Source organism: Mastigoproctus giganteus, chromosome 8 (assembly GCF_048544385.1).
Source record: "Mastigoproctus giganteus isolate SK-2022 chromosome 8, ASM4854438v1, whole genome shotgun sequence".
Classification (NCBI taxonomy): Eukaryota; Metazoa; Arthropoda; class Arachnida; order Uropygi; family Thelyphonidae; genus Mastigoproctus; species Mastigoproctus giganteus.
The window spans coordinates 121,807,481-121,835,477 of record NC_143582.1 but is presented as its reverse complement, the minus strand read 5'-3'; the positions used below and the strand labels follow the sequence as shown (position 1 = coordinate 121,835,477).

The following is a 27,997-nucleotide window of genomic DNA, read 5'->3' as shown; positions in this document are numbered from 1 at the left end:
CATTATGAGTTTCAAATTATGTAATCTTGTTTTAACATATCATTTCATAATTTATTCGTAAAAGGAGAATTGGTAAAGAAGAAATTCTACTGACTGAATAAAAGGTAACTCCTTGTTTATTTCTAAAATAAAACTACTACTACTATTAATATTATTTTGTAAGTTAATAATAGTTGATCCAACATAACTATATTGTGTACTACATTAATGCTTTATTAGCAATTAGTTCTTGGTAGATTTATTAGCAATTAGTTCTTGGTCCCAATTATTTCGACAACATTATTCAAATAATACCCTCATATTATTTATCACTACTAATACTAATACTATTTTGTAAGTTAATAATGGTTGGTCCACCTCACCATATTGTGTACTACATTAATGCTTTATTAGCAATTAGTTCTTGGTAGTTGCTCACTGTTGAGGGTCATCCTTGATGTCCTGTTTCTTTTGCATTTCAATAATGTTGCCCATTTTTCAACAAGGCATATGATGGAGCAGCTGGGGCAAAAATATGTGTCACATCATTACAGATTCCTTTTGGCATTAAATCTTTCTCCTTTAGGTATCTTATGATAGCACAATATTAAAATTTGTCTATCCACAAAACAGAAAATAAAACTTGAAGTTCAAGAGATTCTTAAACAAACCTTAAGCAAAAGAAATTGTACCAAAAATTTTTATATCATGATTTTTGCCTGAGGCTATGAACTGTTCAACATTTTGTATAAGTGGAATCATTTTGTTTCTTTGCGGAATCATAATTTGGTTTCTTATACATGTAAATATTAAATGTCAGTTCCATTGAGTAAAATTAGGGAAAAAATAAAAGCAAAAAAATTAGGAAAAAAGATTCAGATAACAGAAATTATTTTTCCATCGTAATTTTTACTTTAACAACATTTTTATGTTTGTTAGTCTACCTGATTTCTACCTTTTATTCTAATATAACAAACAACTTGGGCTTACTTTGATATCCAAAGATGCAGTCCTCTATCAAAGTGCCTAAAATTATAACAGAATACGTATTATTTTGGAGAAGAAAAAAAAAAAAAAAAAAATTTATTAGTATACATTTTAAAATAAAAAAACAACGCATCCTGCTTTGAAATATTATAACTATAGCATATGGTATATTTATACTTTTTATTTATACTGGTTTGTACAGGATGTTTGTTTCAAAAATAAACCCAAAAACAATAAAAGGAAAATAAAAATAAATCAGAATAATTAACAAAATAATATTTTATAATCAAAGCTGGCAGTGTCCGCCATTGTTAGAAACACACGAATTCACTCTTCTGTGAGTCACAACAAAGAGCGACTTTTTGGGCATGCATTAATAATGGCAAATAATGCAAGGAAGCAAGCTTACAGAATATCAGAAAAAAAAAAAAAAAAATTTTAAAATAATAATAATAATTAAAACTATACATTTCCACAATAACAGATGAAAGTTTGTTTCAACAATCAATCACCTGCTCACCAAAGGCAAATTTCCACACATCCATTCTGCAACAATCCTTCCTCAATTTAAATTTACCCTCCCCCCCCCCTTATGTGTGGTCTGAGCAAGAAGAAGAAAGCCATCAGCATTGAGCTTGCTCAATCCTTCAAAGCCTTAACTTTTCTTGGCACCAGGTGTCACTTGGTGAAGAAGTAGACTTCTGTAGCTGCTGCAAGCTGATAAGTTTTCATTGAAATTTTATCATATCTTTGATTAGTTGGCGTATTAATTCGTTTTACAAATAGATTAAATAGGCTTAGTGGAGTTTGTTAGCTTGCAACCAATTTAAATACTTTGAATATGCCTTTTACTGAATTTTTTTTTTTTTTTTTTGGAAAGGGATTGAAATGACTTAATCTGGCAGAACCTTGCCTGACAGATCCTTCAATTAAATATCTACTGAACATTAATTGACAGTTAAGGATTAACCTTCTTTTTTTTTTATGAAAACTCCAAACACAAAAGGTGTCAAAACCTACAGTACTTAGTACTACAGTGAATGGGTTTTGCCACTTCAGGCTTCCAATAAACAAAGTGTATTGCACTGGTTCATGAGAGTCATCTACCACCTAGTGTGCATATTAGCAAGTATAAGTGTTATATATTAGTAGTAGTACTGGTCAGTATTGCTATTAATACTAATTGTACCATGCATGGGTTGAAGGAGATAGGGGTGGGAGGGATGGAAAGCCAGAAACTTTGCCCTGAAGACTAAACATGGATTTCATCACTTCAAACCTCCAATAAGCAAAGTGGTATTATTGCAACAGTTGATGAGAGTCATCTAACACCCAGTGTTAGTATAAGTAAGTACAGTAGGCCCTCTTAATGCTGATTCATCATAACGCTGTTCTTATATTAGAACCCGTATCTCACTATAACGCTGTGATAACTCATTATAATGTATACAGATTGAATTTTTGAATTGAATGCTTTTACAGATTACATTTTTGGATGTTTAACAAAAATGCTTCATCTTATGTAGTCGACAGCATGAGAATGAATAGTAAAACAGCATTAAAACCTTTCCCACACAGACTTGAGAAATTTTCTCCCACACTAATTTAATTGCAGTCCAGTGACTTGTTATATAGTTCCGAGATCAACATTTGAAAAAATGATCACGTTAAGGAATATGCAGTATTGCTTGTAATATTTGCGTTATATGCATTTATCCAAAGCCTAATCATCACTCAGTACAATGCTAGACATCGTCTGTAATGGCCACTTTACTCGAACATTGTACCATAATTAATGCAATGCATTTACATTTCCGAAGAGTTAATAATGGCGGATAAGGATGAAAAAGCAACAACGTCTGGATGCGGTACAAAGACTACAAAGGTAAGAAAAATATTGAGCTTGAAAATTAAATTAGATGTTTTGAAGCAAATTGATTCTGGTCAACAACAAGTGTGTATGTGCAATAATTTATGACTGGCCATTCAACTGTAAGAACAATTATAAAAAATAAAGAATTAATTTTAGCAGTGGGAAAGATAGCTGTTCCACTGCAAGCAACTAAATTGACTAGGGCCAGGCTGGCTATTATGATTGAAATGGAGACTTCTGAATAATTTTATTGAAGATAATATCCAATGCAGAATTCTGTTAATTTCAATTATTATTAAAGAAAAAGTGATTAGCCTATATGAAGATCTGAAGAAAGCTCACATCGAAAAAAATGTGGAACCATTTAATGCTAGTAAGGGCTGGTTCCAGAGATTTAAAAAGTGCTATAACCTACATAACATAGCAATCCAGGGAGAAGCCGAAATTGCAGATCAAGAAGGAACCGAAACTTTCGAAAAAGTTTCAGTTCCTTCTTTTTTAAAATTATTGAAGAGGGGTGTTATACTGCTCAAAAAGTTTTTAAAGTAGACGGAACACAACTTTTTTAGAAACAAATGCCTAAAAGAAGTTTCATATCGAAAGAAGAAAAAAACATGCCAGGCTTCAAAGCGGCAAAAGATCGGTTAACTTTATTGTTGGGTGGTAACGCTGTGGGTGATTTTAAATTAAAACCCCTTTTACTTAACCATTCGGAAAATCCAAGGGCTCTTAGAGGTTTCACTAAATCAAACCTACCTGTAATATGGAAGGTTAATAAAAAAGCTTGGGTAACCAGGCCTCTATCCGTTGACTGGTACACTGAATTCTTCTGTCCTGAAGTGGAAAGATATTGTATAAAAAATAACTTTTATTACAAAGCCATTCTGATTATGCTCCAGGACATCCCAGCAAAGAGAACTTAGAAAACTTGAACAATCATATAAAAATTTTTTACATGTCCCCAAACACTACATCTCTGATCCAACCAATGGACCAAGGTGTTATTGCCCCATTTAAAGCTTACTACATAAGGAACACCTTTTCTCAAGCTATTAAAAGCCATCAACGCTGGTGAAAATGTACCAAGCCTAGAGGAGTTTTGGAAATCCTTCAACATTAAAACTGCCATCAACAACATTTCAAGTGCCTGGGATGAAGTGACTCAGAAAAACATGAATGGAGAGTGAAGGAAAGTTTGGAAGGATTGCATAAAGGATTCCCAAGAACCCGATGATTCAGTTGAGAATGTTAATGCGAAAATTGTTAAGCTCAGAAAAGAAGCAAGATTGGACAAAATTGATGATGACGATGTACAAGCGATAATCAACAATGACAGGGATGGCCTCTCTAATGAAGAACTCATGAATATGACAAAAGAACAAGAGCGTGCAATTGAGGGAGAAGATGATCAAGATCTCACAGATGAAGAACCAATAAAGTTGCTGACTGCAGAAGGACTTAGTAAAGCTTTTGAACACTTTGAAAAAAAAGTATGATTATTTCCGAGAGAATGACCCTGACATGGTAGAAAGTTCCAAGGCAATAAGAAATTTTTTCTCCCAGAAACACAGGTTTTTTGTCCAGAAAACAGAAAACCAACCTCAGAACACTTACAATTTAAAGACAATACACACAGAGCAACACGGCCTTAGTTACCAATGCCCCTAAAAACCCAATAACAACAATAATAAATTTAAAGAAAGAAATGAATCACTACATGATTTTGTACAACGAGAGGAAGAGAGACAATGCACAACCCAAAATCGACACATTTTTCAGTCCAAACATATGAAAACTTGACAGCCCAGGGTCATCACAGACTAATAAATTCATGATTTTAATAAGTGTTTTAAGTTTAATTTTGATATAACATACTTACTTACCATACTTACCACATAATTATATATATATGTAATACAGAATATTTCATATGTACACATTTTTGAATATTAAATATTTTGACTGATATATACTTGCGTCATTTCACTACTGTTTATCATTGATTAGGGAACATCCTATGGCGCAGACTGCAACTCACAAATACATATGTTACCTTATGAGAAAATTGTGCTCGCTTAGCACTAATTCACTTAGCACTGTTTTTTGGGAACGAATTATCAGTGTTAAGTAAGGTCGCCTGTATTTGTATTATATTACTATTATTATTATATTAATATTGGTGGTGGTACTGGTCAGTATTACTATTAGTACCAGTATTACTATTAGAAGGATATAGAGATGGGAAGGAGGAGAAGCCAGAAACTTTGCCCTGAAGACTAAACATGGGTTTCACCACTTCAAGCCTCCAATACACAAAATGGTATTTTTTTTATTATTTTTTTTTATGTGAACCCCAAACACGAGAGGTATTAGAACCTATAGTACTTAGTACCGTGCTTGGGCTGGAGGTTGAGAAGACGAAAGAAGATATTTGTTAACATTGGACTTGAACTTCTGTAGATTGTAAATTTCAGGAAATATGTATGAAGGAAGGTTGTTCCAGAAAACGGCAGCTGAATGAATAAAAGTTGGTTCTGTGGGTTTGAAGTTGGACAGTAAATGGATGTTGGCTGGTGGCAGCACGTGTTCGGACTGTTTTGAAAGAGAGAGCGGGAATTATAGAAGCCAGTTCAGAAGAACAGTGCCCATGGAAGTATCTGTAGAAGAGGTATGCAGCAGAAACAGTACGTCTATGAGAAAGCGAGTGGAGAGACTCTGATATAGATGAATCATTAATTAACCTAACTGCCCTATTCTGAATGGAATCAAGAAGCCTGAGAGAGGTTTTGGGGGCACGACCCCAGATGTGGGAACAATATTCCATGGCAGGGCAGATTTGCCATTTATACAGAGTGAGCAGCTGTTTGGAAGAAAAGTAATGCCGAGAGCAAAAGAGAAAACCAAGTTTTTTAGATGCAGAGAAAGCAATATTTGTAATGTGCTTGCGCCAAGAGAGATTAGAAGTCGGGGTAATCCCCAAAAGAGATATATCATTTTGTCTAGAAAATGGAGTGTCACTAAAGATAAGCATAGGAGCAGAAGAATCCTTTTTGCGAGATATAAAACAAGACTGAGTTTTAGAAGGGTTGAAATCAACTAAGTTGTCTTTGCCCCACTGGAGAATTACCTGAAGATCGGCATTTAAGGAATTGGTAGCAGATTTTCGAGAAATTGAAGCTGATTGAGCAGGACAAGGTTTCTCAAAATGGAAAGTCGAATGCAATGTGCTATCATCGGCAAAACTATGGATAGGATTTCCAGTCAATGAAAGAAGGTCATTAATATACAAGAGGAAAAGAGTGGGGGAAAGAACTGAACCTTGGGGGACACCAACATTAGTGGAGAAATTAAAAGACAGAGATCCATCTACCATCACCCTCAGTGAGCGATCAGAGAGAAAACTGGATAACCAATTACTAAAAACAGTTGGCAAACCATAAGATGGAAGCTTGTTTAGAAGACCTTTATGCCAAACATGATCGAAAGCCTTTGAGATGTCAAGAGCAACTACTTGTGTTTCACCGAACCTTTCCATTGAATTAGTCCATAAATGGGTAAAATAAGCAAGAATATCACCAGTGGATCGACACTGACGGAATCCATACTGGCAATCGTTGATCAGACGGAAGGTTTCTAGGTAGTTTAGGAGTTGGCGGTTAATTGATTTCTCCATTACTTTAGAAAGAGTAGAAGTAATTGCAATGGGACGATAATTGGATGGGAGGGATTTGTCACCTTTTTAGGAACAGGCTGGATATGAGCAAATTTCCAAGCAGAAGGAAAAACATCTTTGGAATAAGAAAGTGAAAAAAGGCGGCAAAGAATAGGAGTAAGTTCAGGAGCACAGGTTTTGAGAACAAGTGGAGAAATACCATCAGAATCTGGAGCTTTCTTAGCATCAAGATTCATCAAAATCCTTCTGATATCCTTTTGACGGAAGACCACAGGAGGCATTGAATGGAGCGTGTTGGGAGTGGTGGGAGGTGTTTTACCAAGATCATTAATACATGAGCTGGAAGAAAAATGGGATGCTAGCAGGTCAGCTTTATTCTTGGCTGAAGTGACAACAGAACCATCTGATTTGGACAGGGGTGGGAGCAGAGATGGGCAAAAGTTGTGGCCAATAGCTTTGGCAAGAGACCAGAATGCTCGGCTACTATTAGGGCAAGAAGCAAGTTTTCTACTCTTAGCCTGTTCAAACTCTAGTTTGCACTGATTAATAACTGCTTTACAATTGTTGCGAGCTTTGGTGTAGGCAGAAAATAAAACTGAAGAATTAGAAACAAGCCAATTACGATATGCAAGATTCTTCTCTTGAACAGCCTTCGCACATTTATTGGAAAACCCAGGTTTAGATAAAGGACGAGATTTTAAAGTGGAGTGTGGGATAAAGGATTCCATTCCTGCAAGAATAATTTCACTGACACGATCTGAGCAAATTGACATCAGAAGTTTTGAAAGAGTAATCCGACCAAGGAAAAGAAGAAAAGAAGTCTCGCAGGTCATCCCATTTTGCATTTTTGTAATGCCAAACAACACGAGGTTGGGAATAGCCATGAGATAAAGGTTCCATTGGAGAAGAGACAATCAATAAGTTGTGATCTGATGTGCCTAAAGGACCTCTCACTTCGATGTGTACTTAGAAGGGTTGTTTGTGAGAAAAAGATCAAGCGTATTGGCTGTATGATCAGGATTGTCTGGTATTCTTGTAGGTAAATGAACAATCTGTGCTAGATCATTAGTAATTGCAAAAGCCTCAGCATCTCTTAGTCCTTGTATCCCCCCTAGTTGGGGGGGGATACAAGGACTAATAGATTAACAGTAGCCACTGGCAGAGGTGGAAGTGATTCTTGCACTGCTTCTATTGAAATGAGCAGAAGCCTGAAAAACAAGATGCAGGATATTTCAGAGACTGCTGGGAGTCATTGCGGTACAAGTAAACACATGGGTTGTGTTAGGGTAGCCAAGAACAGAAACAGGTGCATGTATACCTGCGTGTACACCAATGCTAGGAGTTTGGTAAATAAATTTGATGAATTTGAGGTATTGCTCAAAACATCAAAGGCAGATATTGTTGGGATATCAGAGACGTGGTGTCACACAGATATAAGGAATGCGGAACTGGAATTTGGGGAATACAATGTGTATAGAAAGGATAGACAGGACAGGAGGGGAGGGGAGGAGGGGTTATGCTATTAGTTAAGAAACACATAAAGTCCAAGGAAGTGAAGCCAGTCGACATCGATGGACAGGGCAGTGTCGAGTCAGTTTGGTGTGACATAAGCATAGGGAAATCAAAATTGAGAGTAGGAGTGTGCTATAGGCCTAATGACTCTGATGAGTATAAACAGATATTGTACAGGGAAATAGAGTGGGCCAGTAAATCAGAGAGTCTTATAATGGGGGATTTTAATTTCCCAGATATTGACTGGAATTTGTGGGTTGGTCACTCGCACACTAGCAAGGCTTTTGTGGATTTATTGGATGATTGTTTTCTACATCAGCATGTTCGCGAGGCAACAAGAGGGAGCAATACTCTTGATCTGATTATCAGTAGTGATTCTTCATGCATTAAGAATCTGCAGATAAATGAACCACTAGGTGGCAGTGATCACAGTGTGTTGAAGTGGGATTTACTCAAGGAGGTAACTACCATCAGAGGTAAAGGGAAGGGTTTTTGTTTTCGTAAAGGCGACTATGATGGTCTGAGACAGTATTTAAATTCTATACAGTGGGACCAACTGATGATGTTACCAACAGCAAACTCAAAATGGGAAGCATTCAAGGAACTAATCTTGGAGGCTACCAGGCTTTACATACCAACTAAGAAATATTTTTCAAGGTTTAGGCCTAAATGGTTGTCAGATGAACTAATGAGACATGTTGTTGTTGTTATTTGGTTTTTTTAGCAACTAAGGCCATATTGCTCCGGGGATATGCGGTGGTCATTCCCTGACCTTTCCGCATCCTCCGTATTTGATGGCTCACGGGCTCGAACCCCGTTCTAATCAAGAAGCATGTGCTACGCACTGCTGCTCCTGCCCACCTGGCTACGGAGGCGCCGGTAATGAGACATGTGGCAGAGAAGAAAAATGCATGGGATACATACAAATTAATGGGTGACATGGAAGCCTATGATAGATATAAGTTGGTCTGTAACCAAGTCACAAAGGAGATTAGGCAGGCAAAGGCAGACTACGAAAAATCCTTGGCAAAGGATGCAAAGAAAACAGGAAACAGTTCTTTACCTATTTAAACTCAAGAAGGAAAGGGATGAATCAGATTGGTCCACTTATTGATGGTTCAACAGTTGAGGATCCTGCTCAGGTGGCTAACAATCTAAACGAGTATTTTGCATCTACATTCACGCATGAGGGGTTATTCAGGAAGGAGAATGATGTAGGTAAAGTAAACATTGGCAGTGAGCTGGATGATTTTGTAATAACTGAGAAGAAAGTGGAGGAGAAATTGTTGAGGATAAACATAAAAAAGGCACCTGGGGTGGATGGGATCTATCCAGTTATATTAAAGGAGGCAGCAAAGGAAGTAAGCAAACCCCTAGCCATAATTATGAGAGCTTCTTTGGACTCAGGGGAGGTACCCATAGACTGGAGATGTGCAAATGTAACCCCAATTCACAAAGGAGGATCAAAGGCTGACACAAGTAATTATAGACCTGTTAGTTTAACTTCTGTTCCAGGTAAATTAATGGAGGCACTGGTTAAAGAAGCACTGCAGGATCATCTAGACAAGAATTCAGTTACAGCTCAGACGCAGCATGGTTTTGTTAAGGGCAGGTCTTGCCTGACCAATTTGATTGGATACTATGATGTAGTCACAAAAGAACTGGATGCAGGGAATAACTTTGATATTATATATTTGGATCTTAGAAAGGCTTTTGATACTGTTGCACATGGAAGACTGCTGCACAAATTGGAGCAGTGTGGCATTGGAGGCAAATTGCTGCTATGGATAAGGGGATGGTTGAGTGGCAGAAGACAGAGAGTGGTAATCAATGGACACTGCTCAACGTGGACTAATGTTATTAGTGGAGTTCCTCAGGGTTCATTGTTGGGTCTGTTGTTGTTTTCGGTGTTTATGAATGATATTGATGATGGGATATCAAGTTTAATGTCCAAGTTTGCAGATGATACAAAGGTTGGCAGGGTTGTTAAGGATACCACTGACGCTATGCTGCTGCAACAGGATCTGGAAAGGTTGAACAGATGGGCTGAGAGGTGGCAAATGAAGTTTAACATTGACAAATGTAAAGTACTACATATGGGAAACAGTAACCCCAGAGCAACGTATCAACTCTGCAGTACTACACTGACAGTGGTGGAGAATGAAAAGGACCTGGGGGTAATTGTGCAGGCAGATATGAAGTTCTCTGAGCAGTGCAGACGAGCTGCAAGAGTAGCTCATGGTGTCTTGTCAATGATATACAGGAATTTTTCTAGCAGGGATAAGGAGGTGATTATTCCCTTGTATAAGGCAATGGTTAGGCCACATCTTGAGTACTGTATACAGGTCTGGAGGCCTCATTTCAAGAAGGATGTAGAGCTGCTGGAACGGGTACAGAGAAGGGCAACAAGATTAGTGAATGGAACAAAGGGTTAAGTTTTGCAAATTACAGAGTCTGGAGACTAGGCACCGGCGAGGTGATCTGATAGAGGCGTATAAGGCTTTGAATGGTTTGAGCATGCTCAATGCCAATGGGATTCTTCATCTTGCTCAGAATAATCAGCTCAGAGGGCATAAATTGAAATTGAGGAAGGACGGATGTCGGATAGATGTGCGGAAATTTGCCTTTGGCCAGCGGGTGGTTGGTTGGTGGAACCGAATTTCCATCACTTGTTGTTGAAGTTGATAGCCTAAACAAATTTAAGGCTCAACTGGACAGGTATTTCGAGCGAACAGAGGGGTGAAATGGGAGTGGTGTTTTTTTTTTTTTTTTTTGTGGCTGATGCTGAATAAGCTTGCTTTCTTGCATCATATGCCTCTAATGCTAATGCTAATCTCGACCTGCTGGGTCGGTGTGACTAGAAAACGGAAGCCAGCTGGAGTTGTGAACATTAAAATCACCAAGGAAAATTACCTCACTGTTAGGAAAGTTGGACTGGAGAAAGTCAAATTGCAAAGAGAGGAAGTCAAAGAGCTCCAAGTGATTAGTGGAGTTGGGAGAATGGTAGAGACAACAGATGAATTTGACACAATGAGGTAGAGAGATTTTAAGCCAGAGGAGATCAAAGAGAGGAGATTCCAAATTGCCAAGTCTCTGACAGGGAATATCAGAACGGACATATGCACAAGTACCACCTTTGAGGCGAAAGGAATCATACAGCGAATAATTTGGGCATCTGAGATGAGCAGTACTTGAATCAACCGATAACTGAGATTCTGTCAGAAAAAGTACATGGGGTTTGTCAGACTGCAAGTGGAAATGGACATCGTTGAGATTAAAATTCAGACCACATATATTTGTGAAATGAATTAGGAAGTGCTTGGGAGGTTTAGATCTTTTCGCAGATAAGCTTGCTCTATTAGTTTGACAATTCATGGTGTATTCAATAGTAAGAAAAAGTGTGTGGGACATGCTGTATGAAGTAATGAAATTTTTGGATATGGCGTACACGTGGTAAGATTATACCCAGATCCTTGACATAACGTGGCCTCGACAATGCTCCCCGCATACACACTACTCGGACTCCCTCAAGTCACTATCTGGCAGAGTAGAGGTAGCAAGATTATACACTAGCTGATCCAGAAGCCTCCTAGAGAGTTACCAATAGGTTCGGTCCGGTGTACTAACTAGCAGCTGGCCTGCGAACACCATTTTTGAGCTGTACCCTTGAAATGTAAGGAATATTTGATCTCGCCACAACGTTCATCATAACCTCAAAAGTCATCAATCATACTGCACGATGGAAGAGATAGGGAAGGGTTGACCGGAACTTAGCTCTAGAGACTAAACATCGGTTCCACCACTTCAAGCCTCCAATAAGCAAAGTGGTGGTATTTCACCGGTTGATGAGAGTCATCTACCACCTAGAGACATTACTGCATCAGTTGATGAGTCATCTACCACCTAGTGTTAGTATTAGTACTATTAAATATTAGTATTATATTAAAATATTGTTATTTTATATTAGTATTAGTAGTAGCTATAATGCATTAGGGCTTATGCCTCAAAGTTGCAAGACATATAGTCCTAATTCATTTTATACACCATCAGGCATCTCTCATATAACTCATATAACAGTTATGTCAAATGACATAACTGTTTTGCCATCATTACATCACTTGAGTACCTACCCACCCACCGAAGAAAGGCCAAATAGCCCTGAAACGGTGCCGTCTGGGTGGTGGTATCCACTGAGAATAAGTAACAATAGTATTCTCCTTCGGGTGAAGTGTTACTTATTCGAAGTAGTGCAATGTCGTGAAGGTATTCACAATATGAGATATGACTTAAACGATGCTGCTTTTGCAAATAATTTGCTAATTTAGAATTAGCTGTGTACTAACATGATGCTTTTGCAAATAATTTGCTAATTTAGAATTAGCTGTGTACTAACATGATGCTTTTGCACTAATTTATACATTAGTAGTAGTATATATGAAGGAGGTTGAAGGAGTTTTGGGGGAGAGGCGGATGCCAGAAAGTTTTCTCTGGAGACTAAACATGGGTTTCACCACTTCAAGCCTCCAATACACAGAGTGGAGGTAATTAACTATTTGGACAGAGTAATCTACTACCTAGTGTTAGTATTATAGACTGTTATATTACCCCCAAGGGTTCACATTTGTTGAGTATGGGCTTGGCAAACCCACGGTCCTGAGCTAGATATCATCATCATTCTTCTTTTTCTTGCTTTCTTGGTGATTTCCTTCTACTTCTGACTCTCTCTCTCTCTCTCTGTCAGGGTAACATGGGATTTTTTTTTTTTTTTTTTTGGCTGGTGCAGCATAAGCCTCAGGCTTCCTTGCACCTTATGGCTAATAATAATTAATAATAAATATTAGATCGTAGGTATAGCTTAGCTTAATTTTTCAGCACTCACCTCATTACTCCTAAAAATTTCAAGAGTTAATAAATATTATTATTAGTAGCAGTACTGGTTAGTATTAGTACTGTGCATGGGTTGAAGGAGATAAGGATGGGGGAGGTGGGATGCTGGAAATTTTGCTCTGGAGACTAAACATGGATTTCACCATTTCAAGCCTCCAATAAGCAAAGTGGTGGTACTGCACTGGTTATAATACTAACTAGTACCAATACTAATAGTACTATTAGAACCATGCATGGGTTGAAGGAGATAAGGATGGGGGAGGTGGGATGGGGAGGTGGAAATTTTGCTATGGAGACTAAACATGGATTTCATTATTTCAAGCCGCCTCCAATAAGCAAAGTGATGGTATTGCACTGGTTATAATACTAACTAATACCAATACTAATAGTACTAGTAGAACCATGCATAGGTTGAAGGAGATAGGGGATGTTCAGAAACTTTGCTCAGAGACTAAATATGGGTTTCAACACTTCAAGCCTCCAATAAGCAAAGTGGTAGGATTGCTAAAAGCACTACCACTCCCCCCCCCCCTCCAGAAACTGTGAAACTGAAGCACATCCACCAAAAATTACTTGGCAAGCTTCTACAGACATGGAGATTGATGTGACCAATCTTTTAGAAATTTGTGCACAGGAGGATATGGCCTCTCCATGTCCCATTTTTCCAAAAAAAAAAAGAAGAAAGTATAATTCGATTGACATAAACGGAATGCATTTAAAAAATAGTCAGAAAAAAACTCTAAATCTAAAACCAAGTGATGGATCAGATTTTACAACAGAACTGCTGAGGTCTGCACAGCAATATTGATGACCTAATTAATCACTATAACCCAGTAATCTGACTACAGGATCACTTATTTGAAACGAACCTCTCACCATGGGTATCCCTCTCAGTTAAAAAATACCCATTATACAGGAAAGACAGGGCCACTACTCATACTAAGCATGGTGGAGTAACCATATTATTAAACTCCAAAATCCTCTCCAGATATATACCACTACAAACTACTTTAGAAACAGTTGCAGTACCAATTTGCCATTGGAAAAACCTGAACCCTCACTCTAGTATATATATATATACACACACAGAGTTAGTTAAAATGTTGTTGAAACTTTCAACAACCCCAATGGTATGTCAAATACACCACATACATTTCTGAGAAAAAAAATGCTATCAAATGAAAGCATAAATACCAAAGTTGTGTGTGCTGCAAATAGATGGTGCAGATGCTGTAGATGTCTGTGCCATATAGTCATATAGTGCTGCATTCAAAATGGTGTCACCTGTACAGAAATCATTTTGTGTTTCCTGGTATCATGAAACAAACTCAAGTGTTTCAGTGCAGTGATCATTCTGAACTAAATTTCACAAAAATACACCAATTCGAGACGATACCATTAAGTGGTATGGGGCGTGGATGCACCTGCAAAAGCAAAAGTGCAGATCATCCCAGCACAGATTTTGCAACTGTAGAATGTGTGCGGCAGGCATATCTCAGGAGTCCCAGTATATTGACTAATAAGGCCAGTAGAGAGTTTTGGATTCCACAGAAAAGTGTTTGGCATATTCTCAGAAGGTAACTCGTCACGCATCCTTACAAACCTCATTGTTACAAGTCCTAACAATGAGGTTTAGAAACTAAAGACAAAGTTTTTAGATATGAATATTGTTGTAACATCCAAGAACAGTGTGATACTGTTCAAAATTTCATGGACAGGTTAATGTTTACTTATGAAGCCAGGTTCCATCTCAGTGGTAAAATGAATCAATACAACATTCGTATCTGTGTGTGTGTGTAGGGTGGTGGGGGAGTAAGAATCCACATGAAACTGTGAAACATGAATGGAATAGTCCAAAACTTAGCATTTTCTGTGCAGTGCCTGCAAAAAAGATTTATGGGCCCTTCTTTTTCACTGAAGACACTTGTGAATGGCATTTCCAACCTTGACGTGCTGATTGCAGCTAACACAAGATGGTAATAAATTCATTTTTCAGCAGGATGGGGCTCTGTCCCATAGGGAGGTGTGAAAGTTTCTGAATGACAATTATCCCCATTATTGGACTGGTTGGGTTTCCCATGATGAGAAACCTTTACTTCAATGGCCATCAACAACACCAGACATCACTCCATTGGATTTTTATCTATGGGGTTTTTTAAAAGATTTGGTGTTTGCACTCCCCTTTACCTGTTACTTTGCAAGAGTTGTGAGGATGTATCACTGCAGCTTGATTGCTCAGATCAACAACAATATGCTTGAGAAAATGGGGCACGAATTTGATTACTGCATTGACATGTGGAGGGTCACACATGGGGCCCATATTGAAGGCCTCTAAAGTAGCTGTTAGAAACTTTGATATTTATATTTTCATTTGATAGGTTTTCTTTTACAGAAAAATATGTAGTTACAGTCAGTCCTCGTATAGCACAATAGTTGTGTTCCTAGAAACCCTCATGCAATGCAAAATCGTGCAATATAAACAACAGGCCCTATGGGAAAAATAGGGTTAGGTGCCGACCATCCAAGATTGAACACACATTTGTAACCAAAACATTACCAAAATAATCGTAATAAAATACTTACGTATTTTATTACGACTATTACGTAATAAAATATTGCTAATGCTTTTGCTTCTATCGTAAGAAAACTTGTTTTTTGTTTGATTTTCTATCCAAACAGATGACAGCTGTGCCATCTCTTCCAATTCTTTGTGTCTTAATCTAATGGATTTTAATTACACTGAGTTATTCCTGCTATGAAAGTTGTTTTTATTTTCTCTGCATTCTTTGTAATTCTTAGCGTTGCCTCATTTAGGCCTGTAGCATGTGCAATATCACATGGTCTTTCATTTCGCTCAAAGCGTTTCACAATTTCATATTTTTTCCTCTATCGACAGAGGCGAACTGGCCATAAGCCTTACCGGGGAAACCCCAGTGGGCCAGAGGCCGGTGTGATTTTGGCCATAAACCATAGTATGAAGCCACTATAAATTTTCCCGGGTAAGAATTTTTGACCCAGTCTGCCTCTGTTTATCGATATTGCTTTTCTTTTTCTCTCTGAATCTGCAGTGTCTTCACCAGGATGCTTACTTTTCACACCTTTTAATTAAGTATTTTACTCATTTTCAGGGAATAAAGCACAATTACAAAACGAGGAGGCACGCTTGATATACATAAACAAAGCTGCGCGCGTGTAGCAACTGAATAAACAACACCGTAAAGGCAGAGATACACTATTAACATCTCACATTTTACTAAAGCACATTTCTAGGGGTTACTACCATAAAACAATAAAAACAATTTCCAGTTGCGTTTCTGCTAGTTGAATCTGTTATAAACTGGTAGTAAACTCGATCTAATTGCATTTGTGATTATACCGATAGCTGGAATTATGTTGGTTTTTACGTTATTATGGTGAAATGTGTTTCCCCTTCACTGATATAAAAAACAAATACATTTTCAGAATCTTCTCTTCATTCCTATCGTGTTACGTTCGGTTGGGGTGATTCTGCGTTCGACTGCCATTTCTTGTAAACACAAAGGTGAATCGTGCATAAGCGAATTCGGTTCGTGTTATATAAGATATCGTTCCCCTATTTATAAATCGTGTATGATCGAATTAGTGTAGTGTAAACACGGGTTATACGAGGACTGACTGTACTTTCAAATAAACTGTCAAAGTTGTCAACTAACCCTGTGTGTATGTATGTATATATATATATATGTATATATATATATATACACACACACACACACACACATACACACAGGGTTACTTGGTGCTCTATATAAAAATATATATAGCACCAAGTCGGCCATGCTCACCGCTTGAACTAGATAATCACATCTTACAACTCCTTTCTTTTTTCTGCTGGGTGACTTTAACAAATATCATCCATTATGGAAATCTCACTGGAAAAATGCTTGTGGCCATATGATAGAGTCGTTTCTTGACACAAGCTCACGCAGCTAAATCTCAGCCATTGATCTGTCAATATGCTCCTCTATATTGTTTCCAGACATTGAATGGAGAGTTTTAGATAAGCCACTAAACAATAATCATTGAGATCACTCCACACGTCAATGCAGTAATCAAATGAACCATTCTAACTTACTGTACAAGTTGCGGCAGTATGGCATCAAGGGCAAGTTGCTACAATGGATAAAAGAATGGTTGAGTGGGAGACGACAGAGAGTGGTGATCAATGAGTACTGCTCTACATGGACTAATGTTATTAGTGGTGTCCCTCAGGGTTTGGTGTTGAGCCCATTGTTGTTTTGTATATTTATCAATGATATTGATGAAGGTATATCAGGCTTAATGTCAAAATTTGTAGATGATACAAGGTTGGCAGGGTTTTTAATAATAGTAATGACAGTGCTGCTGCAACAGGATCTAGAAAGGTTGGGTAGATGGGCTGAGAAGTGACAACTGAAGTTTAACATTGACAAATGCAAATTACTGCACATGGGTAGCAGTAACCCCCAGAGTAACATATCAGCTGTGTGGTACTACACTGACAGTGGTAGAGAGTGAAAAGGGCCTGTGGGTAAATTTACAGGTAGGTATGCAGTTTTCTGAGCAGTGCAGACAGGGTGCCAAAGCAGGACATGGGGTTTTGTCAATGATATAGAGGAATTTTGCGAGCAGGAATAAGGAGGTGATTATCCCTTTGTATAAGGCAATGGTCAGGCCACACCTTGAGTATTGTGTACAGGTCTGGAAGCCTCATTTTAGGAAGGATGTAGAGTTGTTAGAATGAGTACAGATAAGGGCAACAAGACTGGTGAAGGTTCTGCAAATTGCAGCTTCTGGAGACTAGGCACCTGTGAGGCTGTTGTTGTTGTTGTTGTTATTTGGTTTTTAGGAGCATTAGCAACTAAGGCCATATTGCTCCGGAGATATGTGGCGGTCATTCCCTGACCTTTCCGCATCTTCCATATTTGGTCATGGGCTCGAACCCTGGTCTAATCAAGAAGCGTGTGCTAAGCACTGCTGCTCCTGCCCACCTGGCTACAGAGGTGCTCCCTATGAGGCAATCTGATTGAGGTGTATAAGGCCTTGAATGGATTGAGGCTCAATGCTGATGGGATTCCTCCTCTTGCTCAGATTACAAACCTGAGAGGGCATAGATTGAAACCGACAAAAGACATTTGCAGAATAGATGTGCAGAAATTTGCCTGTAGCCAGCAGGTAGTTGATTGCTGGAACAAACTTCCATCTGTTGTTGTGGAAGTTGATAGCTTAAATAAATTCAAGGCAGAACTAGACAAACATTTGGAATGAATGGATCAGCAAAATGGAAATGGATTGTTTTTTTTTTTTTTTTTGGCTAATGCTGTGTAAGCTTGCTTGCTTTCTTGCATCGCGTGCCTCTACTAATGCAAATGCTGACTAAAACACATTCTTAAGTAATTTTAAAGTTATTGTTATGCTGAGTGATTAAATGAAATGTCCTGAGAAGTAAAGTGTGTCCATTAGTTTTACTGTATTATTTTCTGTGCTACTTTGCTACTCTCAGTTTCAATTGAATCTAAACAAAAATGTTTCACAGTTGACAGTACTGCTACAAAACAATTTCTATTTATTTGACAAAATATATTGACATCCGTATGCGTAAGTTTCAATTTTTGTTTCCTTAACCGTCATATAAAGTTTATAATGTTTATTTTTATTATTTTCAGAAAAAAAAAAATAATAAAACTTTTGTTTCATAATAAATTATAGGTGTAAAAGACACATTTTTGAATTAAAATTATAAATGAAAAAAATTTGATTTGCTAAGTACAGTGCAGTCATGATTTATTTATTCAGTCTTATTTTGTGTGATTTTGAAGTAACATGCCATTATTATATAAGTAATAATAATAAATAAGCTTTATTATACAAGTAAAAATTAAAATAATGCACTACAGGTTCACCACAGGGTCAAAAAATAATAAAAGTTTCGAAATTGATCAGTAACTCAAGAAATCAAGATTGCAGGGAGTGATATTTTTAAAGTAGGTTTAAGGTAAAATTCAATGTTTTTAATTTTATTTTAATTTAAAATTAAATTTAATTCAATGTTTTAGATTTAATTTGTTTATATTCATTTCTTTAATTTGCAGTGTTCTTTTTAATTTACAGATTACTTGTATTTATTATTATTATTATTTTATTTTTTTTTTTTGCTGTACTAGAGGTAACATTGTTTACTATGAAAACAATATGAAGGATTGATGTTTTATGAAAATAATTCTCTTACATAGTAAACGTGAATTTTTGGATAAAAAAAAAGTTTTAGCATTAGTAGAGGCATATGATGAAAGAAAGCAAGCTTATGCAGCATAAACCAAAAAAAAAAAAAAAGTTGTATTAATTTTAATTTATCTGCATAAAATAAGCCAAAAAATTATTAAGTTGAAGACTATTTATGCATTTGCAGCACACATCCCCCAGAATTTTAATGTATTTCTATGGCATCGTCATCATCTTCACCCATTTTCAATCCAATGCAGGACGATGAAGGCCTATCCAGCAACTTTCCAGTTCCCTCTGCTCTACGCAATGGCCATCCATTTACTACCCACAATCTCATGAATTTCATCTGTCCATCTTTGTTGTTGTCTTCTAGGTTATCTTCTAGCCCCTCTTGGGTACCATTCTGTTATTTTCTTAGTCCATCTGTCATCATGTCTTCGAGCTATGTGTCCTGCCCAAGACCATTTTAGTTCTTTAGTTTTGATAAGAATGTCCTTTACTTGAGTTTGCTGCCTAATCCATGTGTTTCTCTTCTTATCTAACAGTCTGATTCACAATATAATTCGCTCCATTCTTCGCCGTGTAGTTGTCAACTTCTCTTCCATTCTTTTGGTGAGTGCCCAAGTTTCACTTCCATAAGTTATGGTGAGGAGCATACAATGGTTCATTATTTTACATTTCAGACAAACTGGGATATTGCTCTTCAGTATGTGACTATATTTCCTGAATGCTATCCATCCAAAATTTATTCTTCTCTTGACTTCTAGCCATTTATCATTATTACAGCTAATAACTTGTCCCAGATAAGTATACGACTCCATCTTTCAATTATTGCTCCTTCAATCATTATGTCCCTTTCTGAGGCATACATGTTCATCATTACTTTTATTTTAGCCATATTCATTTTCAGTCCAGAATCCTTACTAACTGTGTATAACTGATTAAGATTTTCTTCTAATTCTTTGGGATCGTGGCTTATGACCACAGTGTCATCTGCAAATCATAAATGGTTTAGGTACTCTCCATTCACATTGACTCCTTTCTGCGACCAGTCTGTTCTTCTGAAAGCTTCCCCAAGGGCAGCAGTAAACAACTTCGGAGATATTGTGTCTCCTTGTCGAACTCCTTTCTCGATTTTAAATTTGCTACTCTCTTTGTGTAGTCTAATAAAGGAGGTAGCGTTCTCATATATTTTCTTCAAAATCATAATGTATGGGGTATCTATGCCTCGTCTTTCCAGTGCCCGAAACATTGCCTTATGCTGTATGGAGTCAAATGCCTTTTGATAATCCTCAAATGCCAGGCATAATGGTGTTTTATATTCATTTGCTTTCTCCATTAGCTGTGATATTACGTGAAGGTGATCCATAGTTGAGAATTCTGTCCTAAAGCCAGTTTGCTCTTTCAGTTTCTCATCAAGTATTCTTTCTAATCTGTTAGTAATGACCCTTGTGAACAACTTGTAGATGTGGGATAACAAGATAATTGGTCTATAATTTCCAATTTCTGATTTATCTCCTTTCTTATGCAGCAAAACTATGATTGCATTATTCCACTGCTTACGTGTCACACCTTTTCTAATGCATTTTGTGAAGAGCCTTGCCAGTTTTTGTGTTATGTCTCTTCCTCCCAATTTTAACAACTCTACAGTAACTTCATCTTCCCCTGAGGCTTTTTGATTCTTCAATGCCTGTTCTACCTCATCAGGAAGAATATCGGGTATGTCATATGTTTTGCTAATTTGGGCTCCATCTTCCCCACTGCTAGCATCATTCCCTCGATCCTTGTATAATTCTCTATAGTAGTCTTCTGCTATTTGAATTATGCCTCCTCTGCTATTTATAAGTACACCATCGCTATTCTTCAGTTTCAGTATCATTTGTCTTTCTGTATTACTGCTCATGGCTGCTGATTTGAGTCCTTTGTTTTCCCTTAATGCTTGTTCTACTTTTCTTGTGTTAAATCTTCTTATGTCCTCTCTGAGTCTCTTTCTAATGGCTTTGCATAACTCAGTATACTCAATTTTCTCCCTGTCAGTGTTTTTCTTGCTTTTCATTTGTCGTCTTCGGTTCATCATGACAAGTGTTTCTTGACTAATTTTTTCTTCTTTGGATTTCTTTTTCCCTATAGGTTTCTTGGGCTTTATCACTTTCAGAAAGTTGTAATATTCCTCATCGATATCTTGGTCCTGAGCAGTCTGCAGAAGCTCAAACTTGTTCTTAAGTTCCAATACATACTGCTCTTTCTCCTCTTCTGTTATCTCAAAGACCTTCATATTATTTACACATTTTTTTCCTTTCCTTTCCTATATCTATATCAAGTGTGCATCTTACCATTCTGTGATCACTTCCAACATTTACCTTATTCAGGACAATAACATCATTCACAATATATCTTCTGTTAGTGAGGATGAAGTCAATTTCATTAGTTGTTAATCCATTTGGACTCTTCCATGTCCAATTTCTGTTCACCCTTTTCTTGAAAAAAAGTGCTCATTACTGACAATCCTTGAGATTCTGCAAATTCCACAAGTCTTTCACCTCTTTCATTTCTTTCACCAATTCAAAATTTCCTATAGTTCCCCTTTCTGCGTTGTTTTGTCCTTTTCCAACCTTAGCATTGAAGTCCTCCATAATAATAGTGTAGTGAGTTTTCTGCTCATCTAAAAGATTCTCAATTTCAGAGTACATTTCTTCAACCTCTTCATCATCATGGCTCGATGTTGGTGCATAAATCATTATAACCTTTAGCTTGTACCTCTTAGAAATCTTGAGTATTAGTCTTGACACACTTGTTGATGTACTTTTGAATTCCAAAATGTTGTTTTTTATATCTTTATGGACCAGAAACCCAACTCCACCTTCGCTCCTTTCACTGTTTCCATTGGTGTACAGCAGATTTTCATTTGATAAACTTATAAGTGATTCATTTCTTCTTCTTCTTGTTTCAGCCAAATCGGTGATATCCCAATTCACATTTTTTAGTTCCTTTTCCAGTGATGTAACAGGGCTTACCATTGAAAAGGTGCGCATGAGTGGATTTTAGGGAGGCAGGCCAACCGGACTTCTCCTAAATCTTCTGTAATAGAAAGATATTGGATCCATCAGTGTTTTAGACTGAGTGTCTGATAACACACAGAATACCTGTTCCCCTCTAAGTCCCTTCTATGGGATAATGGATCTTAATTTTGCAAATCTTTTATGTGTGCAATGCAGGAATGCAACCCACATTGTACATCATGACCACCCTCTACTGTAATCCATTAGTAAAATGTCCAGCATTAGTAGAAAACAAACAAGATTTTAAAAAAAACCAAAAAAAACCCCACTTTTATTTTCAAAAAGGGGGCGGGGGTCTAATTCAATACAGCCACTCCCCGATTTACGCAAGGGTTGCATTTCACGGAACTCTACGTAAGACAAAATTTACCTAAGTTGGAATTTCCATAAATGCCCTTGCAGCAATTGCAACTACACGTACCGAATTTGATTGAAGCAAAAAAGAAGTGTTCAACAAACATGTAAATAGAATTTTTATTCAATTTTTTTTTATCTCATGCGCAGAAAAAATGACAAAAGTGTACAAAATTACAAAAACAGAGAGACAAGTATAACATAAGCAAGTTTTACCTTTCGAGCATTGTTGTCAGAATTAACTCTCCAGCTGATAAGCAGCAATGCCGCTGTGGAAGTTGAGGGCTGTGGAGATTTAGAAGGGTTTTTTCCGAACACATCACAATTTTCTCTACAGCTGCAGAATCGGCACTGGCTATTTCACCGCATACTTTAATGTTTTGGAAACTAGCACGATGCTTGAACCTATTAAACCACCTGTTGCTTGCCATGAACTTGGCTTGGGACTCACCGTACTTATCCTTAATATCTTTATAAATACTTCTTTCTTTTTCTTGAATGGCCATTGGACTCAGGGGCACTTGCTTCTGAATCTGATTTTCCATTCATATTATTAATAGCTTTTCCATCTTCAATAAAGTACTTGAATGTTGTTTTGTGATCACTGTTGATCTTAAATGCACTGATCCTTTAACATGATCTTTTACATTCATTATTGAAGAAGCAAGACCCAATTGCATGCAATAGATGTCAAACTTTGTCCTTCTTCATACTTCTTAATTAATCATCTTCATTTCTAAATCAATTTTGTTTCATTTCCTAGCACTGGCAGCACTTGCACTTTCCGTTGATCCCTTTCCCTTCACCATTGTAGGCCGCCGTAGCTGAGTGGTCAGGCACGTGGGTACATAAGTACATGTGCCTTGACTGACCAGGGTTCAAACCTGTGACTGCTGAATACAGAGTTCACAAATATAATTATATTATATTTGTGAACTCCACTGACCAGGTGGTCATCCCAGAATATAAATAGAAAATTTAATAAGTAAATAGAAATTAAGAGAAAATTCTGAAAATTTATTTATGTTTTTTATATGATTGAAGATTTGAGTGAAGGGGAATTCATTTTACCATAATACTGTTTCATATGTAAAATCCCACAGAATTCCAGTTATCGGTACGGAGCAATATGGCCTTAGTTGCTAATGCTCCTAAAAACCAAATAACAAATAATAACAACAGTTATCGGTATTATCGCAAATGCAATGACATTGAGATTACTACCCGTTTATAATAGATTGCGCTAACAGAAAAGCCCAATAAACCAGAAAGTGCATATTGTTTTTATGGTAGTGACCTCAAAAATATATTTTTGAAAAATATCACAAAGGCATTTAAAATTGATTGTTATAACAGAACATATGATAATGATGAAAATGTAGTGCAATTTCCATTATAAAAATGTTAAGTTGTATAGCGAAAATTTCAACTTCCGAGGTCTTGGAACAAATTACCAAAAAAAAAAAAAAAAAAAAAAAAAATTGTTATTACAATATTTTCACAATACCTCCATGTATTCCTACAGGATGCAAAATACGTTTCCATGATTTTTTTAAGTTTGCACCAGCCGGTAAAAACTTATGTAAAGTCGAATTTCCGTAAGCCGAGTAGTGCGTAAGCCGGGGAGTGCCCATGATTAAAAAATCTGGTCTAACATAGTAATTAAAAAATTTAATTACTATGTTAGACCAGACACCACTGTTATTGGGGAAAAACTGGTACCACCAGCACTGCCAGGTTAAATTTATAATTTGGTTTTTTTATTTAATTAAATTTTTAATTATTTAAAATTATTTTAATTAAATTTTAAATTAAACTTTACCAAATATCATTTTTATAGTCTTCAGTAAGAACACAATATATATATTGTGTTCTTACTGAAGACTATAAAAATGATATTTAGTAAAGTTTACTGTAATAGGTACCTGTCAGGTGTGCAACGTTTATGCTATTGCACATAGGACAATTAGGCATTATACGTGCATGAAATTATATTAGTAAATTTTATTTAATGGTAGGGAATTAGTTGTATAAGGACATAATCTGTATGGAATTAGGTGTATAAGGATCAAACTAACAAGTTAGTAAAAGTAAACTAGCTTTAGCCTGGAAGGCCTATATAAAATTATATTAATGAAAATGAATTAGATAGTATGAATCAGAGCTGAAATACTCAGTATGTTCTACGTTGATAATAATATTAGTAAATTAATAAGAGGAGTTTACCTCAATATAGTACGTGGAACACTTCCGTATGATACCCTCCAAAAATTAAAACGGAAAAAACGAAAAAATCGACAACTTACCGGTACATTAAAGTAAAATATAAATAATTAAATAATCAATTTAACACAATTCAAAATCAATTCAAAACAATTAAAATTCAAATTAACACAATTAAAAGAATCTAACGAAAATATTCAAAACGATTTTCCTTCCTGAAGCTGACAATGCTTTTCGACCGACTGTCGTGATCACAGGAATGAAAATTACCGAATCCGGCTAAACCTGCAACTTAAATAGTGATTATGTGTCTTCGCGCATGCGCGTAAAGGTCCACGCATCGGAGATCAAATATGGCTGCCGAACATTAACAGAATTCTCGTGTAATTTAATTTCAACGGTTTCTGCAATTAATAGTCGCGTATAATTACGTTGAACGTTAAGTATTTTGGCCTCGTTAAATAAAAATGTATGTTTTTCGTTAATGGCATGAAAGGCTAATTCTGACGCTGCTGAACGAGAAGCACGAACTGAGGCTTCGTGTTGATTTACACGGATATTAAGAGAAAACCGCGTCGAACCCTGATAAGACGAGTCGCAATCACCGCAAGAAATGTTGTATACTAGATCATTAATTTGTGTTGCGAACGCCGAAAGAACCGAGCGATTGTTCAGTATAGTGTGTAACTTCCGTATAGGCCTAGCTATAATTTTAAATTCGGTATCTTTAAAGAATCTGTTAAGCTGTTTGTGCCACTGTTCAACATATGGGACAGAAATAAAGTATTTTTTGATATTACTATTGTTGATTGGTGCAGTATTTTGTATCTTATCCTTAGCTTGTACCCTAATTCGATTTATTGTGTTAATGGGATAACCCCTGTTCAAGAATCTGCTAGTTAATATTTGTATTTCTGAGTCTAAAGCAGAATCCGTCGTTGAATATTTATAGGCATTTAGAAATTGATTAAAGATAATCGATCTTTTGTAGGTGAACGGGTGGTAGCTATTATAATGTAGAAGCATACCGGTGTTTGTGGGTTTTCGATAGATGCTAAATTGTATTTTGTTCGAGTCCCGGGTAAGCGTGAAATTTAGAAAGTTTAATGACTTAGTATCCGTATCTTCCCTTTCCAATGTAAATTTGAGTCTAGAATGAATATTATTGAACGAATGTAAAATGTCTTGGATAGTACTACTATCGGTAATAACTAGAACATCGTCTAAATACCTCCCATAGTATGTGATACGGGGACGAAAAGGTGTCAAATGTATCTGCTCAATCGTTGAGAGATAGATCTCTGACATTAAGCCACTCAGGCTCAAACCCATTGGTAATCCAAAAATTTGTTTGTACACCTTGTCTCGAAAGGTGATGTAGTTAGCCTCAACTAATAGTTTAATTAAGTGAAAAATCTCCTTTATAGGCAGCTTCGTATAATTAATCGGTGTCGAGTTTTTATTTAACATATCCCAAATAATATCTAATGTGTATTCAACGTTTACATTCGTATATAATGAGGTAACATCTAATGAGAATAAATTGTCATTGTCGCCGAGTCTACAGTCTTTAAGATTATTAAATAATGTATCGTAATTCTTAATTCCAAATTGTATAACCTGTCTAAAAGGTTTTATAATGTTATATACATGTGTGGCTAAGGCTGAAAATGCCGAGTTCCTGTAGGAAACAATAGGTCGAATCGGAAATCCAGGCTTGTGTAATTTTACCTGACCAAAAAGTGCAGGAATATTGTATGTTCTGGACTTCAATTCCTTCAACTGAACCATAGTAATGTAGTCGTTTTTACGATATGTGGTTAACGTTTTATTGTATTGATTTACCAAATTGGTAAACAGAGTCGGGTCCACTTCACAATAAGTGGAGGTATCAGATACAACTGAATCTAACTTATTAATATAATCATGTTTATCTAGTATTACCACTGTATCTCCTTTATCTGCCCTCTGTATAATAATGTCCTTATTTTCTCGAAGTTCTCGTAAAGCTGAACTGTCATGTGTATTCAATTTAGGAAGTCGCGTTTCTTTTATGTTATTCACTACTTGGTTAACTTGTTGAATAAATACATCTTTTTGTGGAACACTACGAAGTCCAAATTCAATATCAATTACGCATTGTTTTTTTGGCAGCTTTCGAGGTGGTAAATTATAATTTAATCCTTTGGATAAAAGTGAAATCTGGTCCTGCGATAGTGTACACGAGGAAAGATTTGTAACCTGTTGATATGTCGGTTCGTTGGATACTGGGTGAGGGGGTGTTCGAGAACTAGCCGACATATTCTGTGGTAGTGCGTTATGTGTCTGTGGGGGGGATGTCACCCAACTCGTGTGAACTTGGTCGCAAACTCGCGACAATGTGTTAGAATTCGCATGAACGTGTCTTGAACTATTCGATAATGTTTGCAACTTATTAACGTGTCTGTTTTTTATTTCTGAGGCTTGTGCTTCCCGTCGCGAATCTATGGAGGTCTTCAATACAGACCAATCGTTCGGATGTAGATAATTTTTTAATTTATCGCGAAGCTTCCTAACCTGGGAAAGGTATTTTTGTTTATCCGAATATCGAGATTTTAAGGCAAGCTTAACAATATTACGTGATGTCGCCAGTGATAGTTGTTTTATGCCTGAAATTTTTTGATTTAAATTCACCCTGGCAAATTTCGGAACGATGTTGTTTTGAAGGCAGTATTTTAGGAAAGAAATATGGTAACTTTGGGTCGAGTACCTTAGTGTAGATTTAATGTAATTTTGTACCAAGCCATTCAAAAAATCTCCCATAATTGTGTGTATCGATTGTATACTACTGGAGAGACAGGAAGTGAATGAAATCGTCAATAAGAGTTTGAAAATTAATTAGATAGTATGAATCAGAGCTGAAATACTCAATATGTTCTACGTTGATAATAATATTAGTAAATTAATAAGAGGAGTTTACCTCAATATAGTACGTGGAACACTTCCGTATGATACCCTCCAGAAATTAAAACGGAAAAAACGAAAAAATCGACAACTTACCGGTACATTAAAGTAAAATATAAATAATTAAATAATCAATTTAACACAATTCAAAATCAATTCAAAACAATTAAAATTCAAATTAACGCAATTAAAAGAATCTAACGAAAATATTCAAAACGATTTTCCTTCCTGAAGCTGACAATGCTTTTCGACCGACTGTCGTGA

At 36.6% G+C, this 27,997-nt stretch overlaps 1 protein-coding gene across 1 annotated transcript in view; it reads right to left on the bottom strand.

The window, feature by feature from the left end:
- rasp (protein-cysteine N-palmitoyltransferase Rasp) overlaps positions 1–27,997 on the bottom strand; it is a 372,659-nt gene that overhangs the window by 107,516 nt on the left and 237,146 nt on the right. The window contains exon 8 of the mRNA XM_090380322.1: positions 970–1,005. Coding sequence (XP_090236448.1) covers positions 970–1,005 — 36 coding nt within the window. The remainder of the gene's footprint in view (positions 1–969; positions 1,006–27,997) is intronic.